A 16,899-nucleotide genomic window follows, 5' to 3' on the forward strand; every position below is an offset into this window, starting at 1 on the left:
CCCGAGCTCCCCCCCCTTCTCGGTGCCCGTGGTCTCGCCCGTTGAGCTGTGCCTGGAGCGCCCCTTGCGGCCGCGCGCTGTGACGTCATCGCTCTTTCAGCCCGCCTTTTCCGTCACGGCGCTGGTGGAAGTGGCGTCACTTCCGGCCGCCGCCTGCCGGCAGCGGAGCGGAGCCGCCATGTCCACATCGCTGGGCTCCAACACCTACAACCGGCAGAACTGGGAGGATGCGGTGAGCGGGGGCGGCGGCGAACGGCCGGGACAGCCGGGACGAGCGGGCCTGGGCCGGCGGGGCCCTGCTGCGCTGCGGGAGCATGTGTGGCGGCAAGGCCGCGGAGGCGAGGAGAATGCGGGGAGGCCGGCCCCGGGCCTGGGACCGTCCCGCGGGACCCGCCACTTGCCCTGGGGACCCGCCACTTGCCCTGCGGACCCGCCACTTGCCCTGCGGACCCGCCACTTGCCCTGGGGACGTGCCGTTCTGCCGCCCGGGAGGGCTCAGCCGCGGCTCCCCGGCCCCTCCTTACGGCGCGGAGGGAACAAGCTGCTCTGCCGGCCCTTCCCCCGCGCCGCGGTCCGGGGCTGTGGCGGCTCGGAGCCCTTCCAGCGCTGCGCGGGCTGAGCTGGGCCCCTCGTGTGCCCGTGGCCGCGTCCCTTAGAGCTGAAGCATCTCCTGAGCGGGCCCAGTGCAGACAATCGCTGCTGAGGGATAACGGGGACGGTGTCAGCTGCTGCAGTCCGTGCACTGACAGGTTCAGATCTCAAGAACACGCTTTTTGTTTGTTTATTCTAAGTTTTACTTAAAGCTACAATAGCCAGCAGATTATCATTCTATAATAGTTTGGGCCTGGGTCGTGTCTTGCAGCTCTCACGGTGTCTTTGAATCCATTTGTATCTTTTAATTTGTTTGATGAGTTAAACTAGAACATTTCTCAGAGTGTGACTTGAATGCTGTTGTGATGGCAGAGCTTGTTAAAAATTCCTGATTTCTTCTTGCTCGATTCAGGACTTCCCTATCCTGTGCCAGACATGTCTTGGAGAAAATCCCTATATTCGGATGGTATGTGCCTGTTGGACCCTGCAGTCCTTCCCTCTGTCTGTGGTGGCCCTAAAACTGTGGGTTGGGGACTAAAATAGGGCTGGGTACAAGAGGAGATGCTGAAGTGAACACACACTCCTGAATAGCTGGTTCTGCACAACAGGGTCTGGTTCCAGCCATTGCTGGTGTGTAATACCATGGTTAGGGGTGTGATTATAGAACAAATCAATCAAAAAGGAGAGGAAGATGACACAATCCAGTGTCTGGAGTTCAGGAAATAATAGAAAATGAAGTTTTAGTATTGGCAAACTCCGCAACATGGAGAGCTGTGAGCTGCTGAAATACTAATTAGCACAATTTCTAAAATGTGACACACACCTCTAAAATTCAGTTAAAGGTGACTTATGAAGATAGTTTAAGTTCCTGTTTGTTTTCCTTGGTTTCCTCTCTGCAGGGTGAGTCAGTCCATGTTATGTTGCTTTTCTCTGCCTGGCCTGGTTGCCTGTGACCTACATTGACATGATCTGCTTCACATTTGTGTTCCACAAAGTTTCCTAAGAGAGATTGTGTTGTTCTTATGAAACATAACCCTAATGCTAGTATAGGTGATATTTCAAAACCTGTTTGTTTTCATGGGCTTCTTTCATGTCACATCATCTTTCCTTAAAAAGAGCTGTTAATGCTCCTTTTCGTTCTCACCTTCCATCAGTACAGAAGGTGGGACTTAAAATACTCTGTTTTTAATGAATGTTTCTAAACCAAAAGTGTATTGAAAGTATTTAGGATTGGGGTTTTTTTATCCTGTTGACCTTCCAGGGGGTAAGCCAAATACATAGGGGTGAGTGAGTCTAAATGCAGCATAATTATGAAAAAACTACTGTGTTATAATGTCAATGATATGTTTTATGTTTTATGTTGAATTGATATTTCATGTTTTCTTTTACTGGTTTTTATTATATTTCAGACCAAAGAAAAGTATGGGAAAGAATGCAAGGTATGTTTATGTCTTTTGAGGAAAGAATGTCAAAATAGGTGCATGTCTAGGAATAATACATTTTAATGATTAAAAACCTGTCAGCTTCAGAAGAGTGCTTATCTGGGTTAACTTAAAATGTTTATGTAACTCCATACATTTTTAGGTCAGTCTACTTTGCTTGTTAGACAAAGTCAGTTGGTCCTAAAATAGTAAAATTATGGAGCATATCCTAAGTCTGTCTAAACATCTTCACATTTATCAGAACAAGGTTTTGTGAATACTGTTGTACTGTATTTGAAGTTCCTTCAGCATCTTAAATGATCTGTGTTTTCTTGTGCAAGTCTGTCATTTTTACTCAGAAGTGCAAAATACCTGGAGTTTGGGTTCTGCTGTGCATATGTTATTCATGGCTACGTGGTGATTTGTGTTGGTTGTCTAAAAGCCACGGTTATTTCCAAGAGCAGGAAATACTCAGTATTGCCTGGACTGAGGGAAATTAAAGGAGGGTTTTGCCCTTTTATCACTTTTTGTCTGAGGTAGAGAGAAGGTATATGTTGAAATCTGTACAGATTGAGATTGTAGTATGTGCTCAAGCTGTACATGCAGAGGAAGCAGATGCATCATTCCATGAGATGAGAGGGAGCATCACTCTTGTGGACCAAAGATCTCATAACCTCTCCTGGGTTGCTGCTGTGCTGGTGCCTGATGTATCCATCATTGTAATTCATCTCTAGAAGCTCCACACTGACATCACCTGGAATCAAAGAGAATTTCTGTGTCTTTGAGTAGATCTGCACTCGAGTTATTGTGATAAATACAAAGAAAAACAACAAGAAAAAGAACTTCCCTAAAATTTTCTCTTGTCAAAGTAAAGCCCCAAACAGAAACAAGTATTTCCTGAGCTCTGTGTCTTAGCTTTAGGACAAAGAAGTTGTATTTATGGTTTGAAGAGGCTGGGTGAGTTTGGAGTTTGTTTCCATGCAAGAAGCAGACGCTGTGTCGTCTTTCTGTCCCAGATTTGTGCCAGGCCTTTCACAGTGTTCCGCTGGTGCCCCGGGGTGCGGATGCGCTTCAAGAAGACAGAAGTGTGCCAGACCTGCAGCAAGCTGAAGAACGTCTGTCAGACCTGCCTGCTGGACCTGGAATATGGTGTGTACCCAAAAACCTGATCCAAGACAAGGAGCTGCCCTCTGAAATGGGATGTGGTGAAATGACTTTAAATGTGTGCATGTAACTGGCACTGGACAGCCTTTGAGAAGAACAGGTCTTGGTGGTCATGTCTCTTCAGAGGTTCAAGGGCAGAGTGGTTTCCCTGAGCAGCAGATGAGTTATCTGTGGTCACTGCAGATTGCAGAAATCACTATTTCTGCTCTTTCAGCTTGTTCTTCATATGGATTTGTTGGGGGTTTTTTGTTTCATTTTAGGTTTGCCTATCCAAGTCCGGGATGCAGGACTCTCCCTTAAAGATGAAATGCCTAAATCTGATGTGAACAAAGAATACTACACCCAGAACATGGAGCGAGAGGTAAGTGTAGCCATGATCATGCTTTTTGTGTGGCTGTGTGTGGGGAGGAAAGGGGAGCAATGACCTAGCTTCTCTTAAAATCACTTTTAATCAGAATGCTCTGATTCTGTGCATTAGTGTTCAGTGCTGATACACACATAATTATCTGTGTTCTACCTGCTTTTAGATAGCCAATTCTGATGGCACTAGACCAGTTGGTGCACTAGGAAAAGCTACTTCTACCAGTGACATGCTGCTGAAGCTGGCCCGAACCACTCCGTACTACAAACGCAACCGTCCTCACATCTGTTCCTTCTGGGTAAAAGGAGAGTGCAAGAGAGGAGAGGAGTGTCCCTACAGGTACAGACACAGCTTGAACAGTCAATCTGTTCACCACAGTCAGATGCTGCTTCCCTTGGAGATGCTGAAGTGGGCAGGAGGCACACTACAGTGATTGGGGTCAGGGCAAAACTTGCATCCAGTGCCAGAAAATGAATCTCTGTGGTGGCAGGTTGGTTTGTAGGAAGTTGGCTGTGTGATTTGCCAAAGCAGTGACTGCAGCTCTTCTCTTGTGTAGTTCATTTTTCCCCTTCATGGCGTCAGTCCCCTCAAGCAGAGATCTTTGTATTTGAACAAGAGGGTGTTTGAAACCCAGCTCTTGTGTTATGCAGTGCTGGGTGTTGAGCTGTCTGAAGTGCCATTCATTCAGAACTTGATGCAGTCCTGGCTGCAGCTGAAGTTTTCAGGGCTTTGTTCCATTTTGGCATGTTTATGTGGACAGGGTTAAGGATATAATTGACCTGAGGCCTTGAGAAGGGAAACTGGCAGCTGCAGTCATTTTAATCCATTCAGTCATCCCCAGTGTTATAAAATCCTATGTTTGTTGAACCTTAGACATGAGAAACCTACAGATCCAGACGATCCTCTGGCTGACCAGAACATCAAAGATCGTTACTATGGAATTAATGATCCTGTGGCTGACAAACTTCTGAAACGAGCATCAACCATGCCTCGTCTAGATCCTCCTGAAGACAAGACTATTACTACACTGTATGTTGGAGGGCTTGGAGATACCATCACTGAATCAGATCTCAGGTGTGTTGGTGCATTTGTATTGCCCTTGCCTTTTTGTTTGACACTTTGATAACAGCTCTTCAAGTGAGGAACAAAAATAAATCTGGTTTTCAGTTTTTCTTAATGGGGAACTGGTTGGTGGGCAAGTGCAGAGGAGTGCCAGCTTGTTGAAGAACAAACAGGCACATTTCAAATGCTTTGATTGAAATCTATTTCTTTAAAGATGAGTCATCCTTCTGAGCTGTTTGGGATACTGTGTAACCCTTTTTACAAGGAAGTTCTGTATCCTCTAGCTACCTACTGAGAGAAGCTGCTGCAGAGCTTTTATTGCTTCGTAATTGCACAGAGGGCTAATTATGATTAATTGATTGATCCTTGATTTCTAATGATTAGATTGAACAGGGGGTGGAGAAGAGAAAGTTTCTGAGCATACCTCTATTTCACCTGCCCTGCACTCTGTGACTAGGGGGAGTGGGGAATCATAGTCAATTTTTTTCCCCACGCAGAAATCACTTCTACCAGTTTGGGGAGATCCGGACGATAACGGTGGTGCAGAGGCAGCAATGTGCTTTCATCCAGTTTGCCACCAGACAGGCTGCAGAGGTGGCTGCTGAGAAATCCTTCAACAAACTCATCGTCAACGGCCGCAGGCTCAACGTCAAATGGGGAAGGTGAGTGTAGGGGGAAGAAGCCTGGAGGATCTGCAAGGTTCTTTTCTCAGTTTAGAGTCTTGATGAGCAGGATTGGCTATTATGCAGAAGTAGTTACTTGTTTGGTAAATAATTGGGGTCCTCTTGCATTTTGGTTTTCTTTTTACACTGGGATCTGGGTTGGAGATAACACAAGTAGCATAAGGGATTTCTTGGTTGAGGATTATGGATGAGTTTTGGTAGCTTTGTTCCTAGTCCATCTCCTGTAGGCACTGTTTGCAAACTTGGTGCCATCTGTCTGATGTTCTGTGAGTTTTTCATCTTTGGCCTGAAGAAATGGATCTGGAATAGATAATGTGAAACTACTGTGGTGTAAATATCTCCTTATCCTGCTTTTCTCATCTTTATTCTCAAACTTCTGTCTGTTTTTCAGGTCCCAGGCAGCAAGAGGAAAAGAAAAGGACAAGGAAGGCACTACAGAATCCGGGATAAAGCTGGAGCCAGTTCCAGGGCTTCCTGGAGGTAAGGGAGTTGTATTAATCTCTGAAACACTTAATGCTGACCCACTTCCATGAGCAAGGCTGCTGTTAAACTTCTGGGAGCAGTGACACCTCAGGATGGTAGAGGCAGTGGTGAGCCCAGAGCAGTTAAAACAGGTTTGCAGCAGATCCAGCTGGATGGGAGATGAGTTTTGTCTAGGAGCAAATCCTTGATGAAAAGAGAATTCTTTATGTGATGAGTGAAAAGTTAAAGATGAACTCAACCTAGTTAGGTCAGAGATACTGGCAACCCACACTTTTTAAAAGTCTTCTTAGTCCACTGGGCGATGATGGAAAAAGCAAAGCTGGTTTCAGATGAAGGAAATTGGTAACTGGGGTTTCAGGGCAGTTCTGCTTTGCACTCCAGTTCATACATGCAACATTCATTTTTCCCTTTTGAAAGCATGGGTTGTGCTCCCTCTCTGGAGGCAGACACCTCTGCTTGTCTTGCCTGAGAGGTTTTCCATAGCTGTATGTACTTTCTCTGCAGCCCTCCCCCCTCCTCCAGCTGCAGAAGAGGAGGCTTCTGCAAATTACTTCAATCTACCTCCAAGTGGTCCTTCTGCTGTGGTGAACATTGCCCTGCCACCTCCTCCTGGCATTGCTCCACCACCGCCTCCAGGTACTTGTGTTTCCCGCTCAAGTGGGGGTGTGAAATTCAGTGTTAGATGGTCTCTTCCTCCTTGCCAGGCCGTGCTGCAGCACTGATGCATGCCCTGAGCTGATTTTCCTCATCCCTGATCACACAGTGTAAACGGATGATCTAAACTGAGCTGTCAGCACAGTTTAATTAAACTGAGCTGCCTGTTGTGGTTGGTATTTGCTTGCAAATTCCCAGGCATGTTGGAGATCCCTGTTACTGGTACTGAGACCTACTCAGTGCTTTTGCTGGCTATGTAAATGCCACATTAACCCAGACTTCAAAGGGTAATTTTGCAGCTGTTTGAATGCCAGCGTGTCCTTGGCTCTCTGTATATCTCTCCAGAGATGCTTTTATTTTTTAATGGAGTTTTGGACTCTTGTGAATGCATTTGCTCTGCTCTGTGGTTGGGTAGAAAACATTCAGATGGGTATTACAGACACCTGCCTGGTTCCCCCACCAGCTTTTATCTGTGAGTAAGGATGTGTATTGGGTAGGGATTGCCCCTAGTTGTACTGAAAAGAGGGGCAGGAGTTCAGGGAAGATGGGAGGTGTGCACATTTGTGAGGCACAGCTGTCAGCCAGCTGTGGTGTCAGTACTTTGAAGCAGCAGTACACACACACACTGGGTTTTCTGTTGCTTTGCCTGAAGCTGCCAACTCTGTTTCTGCAGGTTTCGGACCACACATGTTCCACGCCATGGGACCCCCACCTCCCTTCATGAGAGCCCCAGGCCCCATCCACTACCCATCCCAGGATCCCCAGAGGATGGGTGCCCACGCAGGAAAGCACAGCAGCCCCTAGCACATCCTGCCACCCTCATCCTTGAAGTAAATGTTATTTTCTAGTTACCATGGTAGCACGATATGTTGAGCTGTGGGTGAGCTAGAGACGCCTTATTTCCCTGCTTGCAGCCACAGGGCAAGCTGAGCTCCGTGTCTCCGCTTATAATTGAATTCTTGATAAGTCCCAGGTCTTTCTATTAGTGTGGGGGGTGGGTGGGGGACAGACAGAAGGGCTGTTGGGGGTCTGTGGGTCTGGGGTACCAGAATTACAGTGCTGTCTGTGTATCCCATTGGCACACTTTTGAAATAAACTTCTGGAAAAACAAAACTGAACGCTTTTCAAGCCCGTTGATACCCTCAGTCAGAAGGTTATGGACTGTTAAAATGTAACCAGAGACTCTTCTCTATCAGATAACTAATGACATATTATTCTAATGAGGTATTAAACCAGGACTGAGTAAGAGTTGAAAAACAAGTTCATCAGACCTGCCAAACCCATGGCTTGGCCTTACCACTACACAAAATCTTCCCCTCTCCTTTATCCTGACTTCTTGATTAAAAAAGACAAGAAAACAAATCCTTTTTTAGTGCATCACTTTTAATCCTGTACATCCTGAGCAGGACGAATGCTGGGTCAAGCGAGCAGCCCCCAGGCAGTGCGGGCATGACATGGAGTGACAGGTCAGCAGTTGTCTGATTTAGCCAGGTGACAGCCCCCTCAGTGGCCCCAGAGCCTGGGCTTGTGCTGCCTGCATCTGCAGGACAGGGCAGGATGCAGTTGCAAGCTGCTCTTGAGGAGATTTGGGATTCTCAAGGCCTGTGAGACAGTGTCCCTGTAAGCTGTGACATGGGTCCTACTTCATCTTGCTTTGATAAGATGTGAAACTCTTCTTTCTGTGCTCCAAGTGTAGTGGTTGCCTGGGAGCAGCTGTATCCTGCCTGCAGCCTGCTGCTGAGTGAGGTCTGTGTACATGTGGCTGGAGGATTTTAGGTTTATCTCCATATTAGCTGCTTTCATGCAGTGGATCTGTGGATGTCTTTGTAACGGCATTGGGCCTGTTCTGGAGTTTCATTTGCTTGTTTTTTAAAAAGTACATAAAATATTTTAATTTTTCAACACTGTGCTTTGACCCAGCTTCCTGGAGCACAGTGTCTGAGGACTTGGTCTGGTTTTTATGTGACTGCAGCCACAGCCAAGATCCTACATGGGCAAGGACAGGCACGTCAGATTTTAGTTTCATGTGCTGTCCTGTACAGTGCCACTGGGTCCCATCATGGTGCCAGCCCTGCCAGCCTGTCAGAGGAGGTGTAGCACTTGTGGCACCACAGGCTGGCTTTCTGTGGTGAAAGAGCTGGGCTTTGGGTGTGGGTAATTAGTTCAGCTTTTGTCAGGAAGAACTGTCCCAGGGTGGTGTTGGACAGCAGATGCTGCTGGTGGATGGGAGGGGGCTGTGGCATTTACCACTGCTCTGGCCCTGAGTCTCCATAGCTGGGATCTGTGAGTGCTGTGACAAATTTGGAATGCAAGAGGCTTCACATCATCCCAGTTTATTTATTATTTCCAGCCAGTTACCCAGGGTGCCCAGGTTCTGCAGCTGATGGACGAAGAGGAGGGAAATGGAATTGGAACAGGGCAGCATTTAAGCATCATAGATTTATTATTTCTAAGGAACAAACCTCTTTTCTTTCCATTTGCTTGCCCCCTCCTTCTTCTGTGGGAGACCTAGAGTAATGAAAACTTCCCACCTGAATGATGTGTTGTGGCAGCAGAATCCCTGCGTGGGGTTTGCTCTGCACAGTGTTACAAACTTTACAAATGAGATAGCTGCTAGCTGCATTTTTACCACAACATTTACTCACCCCATTTAACCACAGTGGTGGAAAAAGAAACTTTTATCCTGGTGCTTTTGGGAGTATAAGTAAGGGTAACATTAGGAACCTGACAAAAGCAATTGGAGGAAGCCTGTGTTGTCAGCAATTTTTGTGAGTGGGGTTGCCCAGATGTTCCAATGACTGTAGGCTGTTGTTAGCTGCATGTCCCACTGTGTGTCACTGCTGAAAACATTGGTGTAGTTGAATCCTCACTGCTGATTTTCACATTCCCAGGGAGGCCCGTGCTTGCTCTGGTGGCACAGCCATGCTGCTTTTCCTTTCCACTGCTGTTGAAGTTACCAGAACACCCTGGCAGCATCCCCACGTTGGTGTGGTTCTGCAGGGCAGCAGGTCCAGGCAGGGCCTGATCCTTGACCAACTACATGGAGCAAATCTGGCATAAGTCACTCAAAGGGCCTAGACTGGATGTTCAAGCAAGGCATGCAAATAGCGGTAGGAAGGGGAAAATAGCTGCCAAGTGCTAGCCAGCAGCTTGTGGAAAACAGGGCACAAGTTCCCAGCTCCCAGCATTCCTCTCCCCTCTATCCTGGCTGTGCTGTGTTGGTAAACAGGTAGATTCCCACTCCTTCATTTGTTTTTGTTGTCCAGCCAAGCTCAAGGTAGCTGCTTTTAACATGCCAATGCCTCAAGTAACTTGTTTTGCTACTGCTCTTCCATTATCACCTCCTCTCTGCATCCTGACTGGAATGACAGATGCAGGGTTGTCCTGAAGATGGGAGTTTCTCTGCAAAAGCACCAGCTGTCCGAGCAGGTCTCGCATGTCAGTGAAGGTGCAGTGGGGCAGCTTGGTGTGCTGCAGCTGGGGTGCTGCCGTTTTCCATGAGGCAGGGAGGAGGACAGGCTGTACGGGATGTTTTGTACGGGAACTTGCAGGGGTCTGCTGGATTAACAGCGAGGACTTGGCTGGTTGGCTTGGCACTGACTGCAAGGGGAATTCAGAATGGTCCCACACTCAAGCTCATTTAAACCCCATTCAAAGATGACAACCTGAGCCCACCAGCTGAGCTTTCCTGAAGGATACCTGCCCCCCCTCCCCTCCCCTGCGAGTGTGTCCGAGTCCAGTGAGGGAACCATCCGTGGTTGTGGAGAAGGGAACGCACATCCTACAGCTCTTCGCTCTCCGGCAGGATCCGCACCCAGCCTTGGGCCACCCTGTTGAAGTTGGGCCTGTGGGAAATCACCTCCAGCACACTCAGGTTATCCAGCTCTACGGTGGGCAAAGAGAACAGCTCACCAACCAACGCCCTGTCAAACGGGGCCGGAGTCCTGCAGCACAAGGAGAAGCACACTTAGTCACGAGATGTTGTGAAGGTGTTAGAAAAAGTCTGGATTTGCTGAGTCCAGCACAATGTAGCAATGCCTGTTAGAAATGACAACCCTCCTCTTCCTCCCCAGCACGCTGTTAGAGCCCTGCCAGCCCAGCGAGGTGGTTCTCTGGTACAGAGCTCACCTCAACTCAAGCTTTGGCAAGCCTGGACAGTGGGGTTCGAGGCCTGGGTGTTGGTGGAAGTGTTCTGCACATGGAAGGGCTTAGATTCAGACACCAGTGACAGTGCTTGAAAGTGCCTTGTTTGCAGCTCCTGTGTCCTGCAGAGGGCTGAGGCTGAGGGTGCTGCTCCGGGTCACTCCAGCACATGCACCTCTATTGGCCCTGGCTCCCTCCCACCTTTTGGGATGGCTCCTCATGAACAATGACTAACAGGAGGAGCAGTGTGGGGGCAAGAGCTGTCGTCTCTTTCCAGAGAAATGTGGAAAGGGGCTGGGGAAGAGTGTGCCAGCCCCCAAAAAGCCAAGAATGTTGGTTTTGGAGCAGCACATAGAGGCTGAGCTATCAGTGAGGCAAAACTGGGAATGTTTGCTTTGGGAAGCACTGCTAGCACAAGAATAACGTGGCACTGTTTTGCAACAGGAGAAATAAGAGGGGGAAAGGCAAAAGAGAGAGGCTTGTTCTAGGAACTTTCTTATGGGAAAAGAGAGTCTTTGTCAAAGCTTGGTTTTCCCTCTCTCTTAAGGCAGCACAGCTCAGCAAGGTGGCCCAAGGTTTTTGCATCACACTCTGAACATTTAAAATTGGGAATAAATCAGCCTGCTTTAACGCAGTTGCTGTGGAGGTGGTGGACCTGCCCTTGCTCTGTGACCCATGAGAGCTGTGCTTGGATTCAACTAGCCTTAGGCAAGACCACTGGCTTTCGATAGCCAGTTTGTTCCAAAAAGCTTGTTTTTCTGTGGTTTGGTATTTGAGCTGAGAAGTGATTTAAAAGCCAACAGCTTGGAAGATCATGAAAAGCCCAGTTAAAGGCAGATTGGCTTTCTGAATCTTCCTGCCTCACTGAAGAATTAGAGGAGGTGGCAAGAGGCTTGGAGTTAAATTAGCATCCATCTGTATTAAATTACAGTTGAAGACTTTAAATAGAAAGGCAGTGTGTGAGAGGGGAGAAATGGTACAGGGTAGAGTATTATTCAGAAACATGCCCTTGCTTCAGTCCCTGTCCATAAATAAATCCTGAGGCAGGAACATGGCTAAATGTTGAAAGAAAAGAGCCAAGTGTCTGCAGCAGCAGCTCCTTGTTCTCCCCCTGCAGCTCCTCCTTGGCTGTAACTCCTCAAGGAGAGCCACATGGCAAAGCCCCGGGGCTGAGGGGGAGGAGAGCAGCAAAGGGACAGTGGTGGCCAGGCTCATCTTTGCCCTTTAGGATGGCTTTTCCCACACTGAGGGGTTGTGGTCCCCTACAGCCCCTTCTGCCAAGTACTCAAAGCACAGCAGTCACGTCCCCCACGCCTCAAATCCAGCCCTGGGGTGGGCGCAGGGGAGCTGCTGTTGGCACGTGGTCTGCTGGGGAGCAGTGCTGTGTCCGGGGGGGAAACTCCAGTGGGAACTTGCCTACTGGAAGGTGACTTTAGCCAGGCCACCAAAGCCAATATAATTCCATCCTCATGACAGAGGTTTTCGGGAAAAAGGACAGACAGGACTTCTTTTGCTGATTCCCTGGGATGATGTTCAGCTCAAAAGTTCAGTTCTCATTATTTTACCATGGGCTGCTGGTGCTTTGCTACCACTGATGCCATGAAGATTTTTGCCTTTTCTTTTATAACCCTGTTATCCTTTTTTACAACTTCTGTATTCCTAGTGCTTATTGCTTACATTCTTGGACTTGTTTGTCAAGCTGAGAGACTCAACCTTTTAGAAGCTTTGTAGCTAGGGATCAGTGTGCCTCAGACCCCAAGGTCCTCTCCAGAACACATTCTGTAAACCAAGATAGAACCATCCAGGGGAAGGTTCCTTGGGGAGTGGGGCTCACTTGAGCCTCTCACTGGGGAATCTTTGATAGATCTGCTAATTAGTAACACCTATAATGTTATATGCGATGCTGGGGAGATAGACTCGGCGGGGTGCATCTCGATGCATGTGACCTGGACATGTGCACCTAAGGATCCTTAAAATAAATACCAAGGTAAAATCCCTTCTCCCCTTCTAACCGTGTCTGACTCTTGATTTTAAGACCAGGAAAAGGCATCACCAGATCTCCATCTCCTGGACCCCCACCAAGCACCTTTCCAGAAAGGAGATCTGTCTTGGCAGTCTTTCCTCCAGGGTCCCAACTTTGACCCTGGTGTAATTTGGAGGTGTGAGGAGGCACCAGCCATGCTCCATCAGAAGCAGCCACAGGGCATGGAGCTTGCCAGACTGAGCCACCAGAAACCCCCTGGCCTGGAGGCTTTGGGCTCAAGCAGGTGCTTGGAAGGAGTCTGGTGACCTCTTAGCACTCTGTGGGAAGATTAACCTTATACCCCCACTGCTTCCAGCAGCTGCTTGAATACCTTAAGGAAATTAGGAAAGAGACTTGGCACTGTCTGTGTCATTCCTCCACCCAGCCCAGAGCTGAGCCCAGCTGGGAACAGGAGTGATTCCTTCTCCAGGACCATGTGCATAAGAGTTGGCCCTCCCAAATTTCATCCCTGAGGTTACCCAGTGAGATTAAGCTGCTTAAGGCTATGCAAACCCAGTGGTGGAGCTGAGAGGAGATCTGGGAGAGAACTGATGGAGGCAGGGACCTTTGCAAGGAGCCACAGAGGAGCTCTTGAGCAGGAAAAGAGCATCCTGAGCCCTTGCTGTGCCCCTGTGGGATAAAAGAAGGGCATAGACTGTTGCATTTCCCTGGCAGGATGGTGGGTGCTCCTCGAGGCTGAAGGGCTTGGCCAAGGGCTGGCCTGGCTGGTGGTGTCTGCCCCTGTTACCTGTTGAAGCTCTTGAAGTCCCACGCAGGGGGTCTCATGGGCAGCTGGTTCTTGCCATACATGGCATCATCCCTGTCACCAAAGAGCTCCTGCCACGGGGACCGGTAGCCCTTGGGGATGGCGGTGACATTGAACTTCTCATGGGGGATTTCTTTGAGGGGGCTCGAGTACCCTGTGCAGGGGGAGAGACAGTGTGGGCTGCTGGGGCCACAGCCAGGCTGAGGCAGGGGCCTGGGAGCAGCCTGGCCTCTGCATGGCCATGGAAGACCTGTTACTGGGGCCAGGAATGCGTATCTATAACATAAATATGTAGGTATATATATCTGTACATTTAAAATCTCTGGGGAAGGGTTTTGGGCAGACCCCTCAGCAGGCAGCAGCTCACTGCCTCCAGCCCCATGTTGCTGAGATCACAGCAGTGTCGGGTTCGGGTGCAGGCAGCATTGGCTTACCTGGGGCCAAGGCACTGGGGTTCAGGACTTTGCTCATGTGAAAGACCTTCTCTGACTTCTTGGGTACTTCTGGGGGGCCACCCTGGGGTGATGCTGCCACATGGAGCTCGGAGTGATAATTCTCCTGGCCCCCGGCATTCTCCCCTGCCTGTGGAGGGGAGAGTTAACAGGCACAGGGGGGGACTCCCCCTGCCCCAGCTGGAATGCAGGGGGTGGTTGAAAGCACCTCAGAGCTTCCTTTATTTACTCACCATCTGTTCATTCACTGTCCCTTCTGAATCACCTTTCCCAGTGTGGTGTGAACCACCTGCCCCTTGCCCTGGGAGCTGCAGGAGACAATAAGTGGGTGCAGAGGGGGATCAGTACCATCCCCCTCCTCTTTGGTGGATATTGAACCCCGTGTTTGCCCATCTCCATGCCCAGCCCCCTGGGACATCTCTCCATTTCTGCATAGCAGTCAGCCAAGCATGGCTGCCCTGCAGAGAGACCACTGACTCCACCAGGAATTCCTTCCCTGGAAAGGCTGCAAGAGCCAGGGAAGGGCTGTCCTCAGACCCACCTGCCTGGAGCCACTGGGATGCTCAAAGACAAAGCGCTGCATCCGCTTCTGGCGCTGCTGGAAGAGCCGGGAGCCGCGGTTGTTCCGCAGGGAGAGCTCCTCAATCATCACATCCTGTGTTGTGCTCATCTTCTTCCCCAGATCCAGCTGGGGCTCTGGGGAGGCTGGGAGAGCACAGCTACAGCTGAGGACGCTGCAGTGTTGGGGACTCCCAAGCCAGCACAGACAGTGTATCCCCTCCTTGGGGTCCCTGTTTTGTGGCTGGGCCGTTTGCCCGTGCCAGGGACTGGCATTTCCTCAGTGTGAGGAACTGTCAGAGAGCTCCAGAGGTTCAAGAAGCCTCTCCCACCCTGTGCATGGACCATTCCAGCAAAAGCAGGGCCAATGGCCTGTACCAGAGCTGGGTCTGGCTCATAGTCAAGGAGGGCAGCACTGCCCTGGGGCTGGTGACACCCCTGCACCCCCTTACCATCTTGAGGGCCCGGTCTCATGATGGCCATCACTTGCTGCCGTGCTCCTGGGGCAGCTCTGTGGGAGGGGGATGGATCCTATCTGGCTGGAAGAGAGAAGCACCCTGGGAGTGACACCAAGCATGGGCATGTGTCAGCCCCAGACACGCCCCAGAGACGTGCTAGGATTCAGCTGAGCATCTCCCCTCGTCAGCACCATCCCTAAGCATCTCCCTGCATCGCTCGCTGTCCCCTTCAACAGACACAGGGAATGTTCAAACCATGCTGCCCCTCAGCCCCTGCCTGTCATTCTTCCTCTCTGCCTTTCTTTAGGGCAGAAACCGTCCTTGCCTCTGTCCTTGCCCACAGCAAGCCACTGTCCTTGTGCCTCGAGCGCCCTGGGAGCAGCAGCTGCCAGCCAAGCGGGGGCCCTGGCTGCCACCCCCCCAGCACCTCCGCCTTAGCAGAGCTATTTTCAGCTGCTGGCCCCAAGGGTGCAGGAGCTGCAACCCTGAACCTGCAGGGAGCTGGTGAACCCAGCCAGCAGCAAGAAGGGTCATGGGACCACCCGTCTGTGTTGCTCCATTGCGGAGAGGCAGCTGGAAACCAGCCCCAGTCTGAGCCCCCTGAGCTGCCCATCTGCAGCAGAACCCTCCTGTACTGCTGGGGTGCTCGGCTCCACAAGTGCTGCTCGACTCGGGTGCATCTGGCATCCCTCAGCTCAGGCTGATGCTGGCCAGCTTCCCCTAAGGGCCCTGCAGTGCCGGGGTCTCCATGGGGCTGGGGTGCCTGGCACGCAGCTCCCTGCCAGCTCTGAGTTCAGCATTAACCATCCCCACAACGAGCCAGGGACCTGCACCCCATCCTTCCCTCCACCCCGCTCCAGGGAGACTCTACACTGACCCCCACAGTGGTGGTGTCCCCTTTTCCAAGGACGTCCCCAAGCCCTGTGCACCCACCCAGCTGCTGACCCCCGCGTGGAACCTCACCTTCCCTACCTGGCCAGGGGATACCCCAGATGCTGGGGGCTGAAGATGCTTCTCCTGCTGCACTGGGGATGAGACTGAAGCCAAGCTGCAGTCACCAGCACTCGGTGGCCCCTGCTGGCCCTTCACGGCACCCTTGGGCTCCTGCTGCTTGCCCCAACACGTCCTGGGCTCCAGCCCAGATGCCAAGGTCCAGCCACGGGACACAAGTTATTTCTGGCTGAGAAAGGGGGCGGAGCAGGGCTGTGACCCTTGAGGACTGGGATGCCGTCACCCCAGCACAGAACAGGTCTGACTCACAGGGATAAGGATGCCATAATCCTGGCATGGAGCAGGGCTCTGACCCTTGGGGACCAGGATGCCATCACCCCAGCGTGAAGCACAGCTGGCCCACACGGATGCTGTCACTTGGCATGGAGCAGGGCTGACCCTTGGGGACATGTAGCAGCAGCAGGAGGTAGCCATGTGCCATGTGTGCCACCTCAGGGACAGATCAGAGCCAGCCTGGGTGGGATAACGGCCGTTTATTTCTGAGCTGGGTATACAGCGGTGCGGTGAAGGCAGGTTGTGGTGGCTGCTGCAGCGAGGGCGGGAGATGTGTCCTGGGAACTGGGGCTGTGTTCCAGAAAGGGCAGCCTGCAGTGTGGAGGTACTCCAGGGAACAGGGATGGGCTGGCTTCAACAGCGTGTCCTGGGGAAAGGGAAGGGGTGATGGGCATCCTGAATGGGAATATGCCAGAGGCCTGGCAGCCCAAAGGCAACCTCTTGTCCGGTGCTGGTCTCACCGGCCCCAAGGTGTGGGAACACCAACATGCTCAGAATCATCTTCTGTGCTGACACCTCCTTCAAACCCTCTGCAACTTCTACCATTTCCTTCAGCCCCCATGGTCCCCCACTTCTTCCCACCTGCCCTGGCTGTCACAGCACCCATCAGTTCCTGTGTGTGCCTCCATCCCACTGGAGAGGGGATGGGAATGGCAATGTGATGAACTTGGGTATGGGGACAGTGATAGGTACAAGACGGGCCTGTCCCTCTTGGTCTGGGCAGGGCAGGAGAGCACCTGTAAACAGTCCCCTTAACGTGGCAATAAATAACTTTGGCTCTTTTTGTTCTCCAGGG

At 50.7% G+C, this 16,899-nt stretch overlaps 2 protein-coding genes across 5 annotated transcripts; one reads left to right on the forward strand and one right to left on the reverse strand.

The window, feature by feature from the left end:
* Nucleotides 1–148: 148 nt before the first annotated feature.
* RBM22 (RNA binding motif protein 22) lies at nt 149–7,418 on the forward strand. The gene is made up of 11 exons (XM_082291783.1): nt 149–232; nt 1,004–1,057; nt 2,001–2,030; nt 3,029–3,161; nt 3,437–3,537; nt 3,704–3,876; nt 4,411–4,611; nt 5,097–5,261; nt 5,674–5,762; nt 6,270–6,401; nt 7,093–7,418. Exons 1-11 carry the CDS (start codon nt 179–181, stop codon nt 7,221–7,223), a joined length of 1,263 nt encoding a protein of 420 aa, XP_082147909.1. The 5' UTR covers nt 149–178; the 3' UTR covers nt 7,224–7,418.
* Nucleotides 7,419–8,736: 1,318 nt separating this feature from the next.
* On the reverse strand, nt 8,737–15,948 carry MYOZ3 (myozenin 3). Of its 4 annotated transcripts, none has more exons than XM_082291659.1 (7): nt 15,792–15,948; nt 14,814–14,896; nt 14,345–14,508; nt 14,037–14,111; nt 13,786–13,933; nt 13,334–13,505; nt 8,737–10,363 (listed from the first exon to the last, which is right to left on the reverse strand). In XM_082291659.1, exons 2-7 carry the CDS (start codon nt 14,842–14,844, stop codon nt 10,201–10,203), a joined length of 753 nt encoding a protein of 250 aa, XP_082147785.1. In that variant the 5' UTR covers nt 14,845–14,896; nt 15,792–15,948; the 3' UTR covers nt 8,737–10,200. The 4 variants fall into 4 exon arrangements, with proteins under 4 accessions (XP_082147785.1, XP_082147783.1, XP_082147782.1 ...); XM_082291657.1 differs by having other exon boundaries at nt 14,814–14,900; XM_082291656.1 differs by having other exon boundaries at nt 15,783–15,948.
* Nucleotides 15,949–16,899: the final 951 nt, after the last annotated feature.

This window comes from Coloeus monedula, assembly GCF_965178545.1.
Source record: "Coloeus monedula genome assembly, chromosome: 15".
Classification (NCBI taxonomy): Eukaryota; Metazoa; Chordata; class Aves; order Passeriformes; family Corvidae; genus Coloeus; species Coloeus monedula.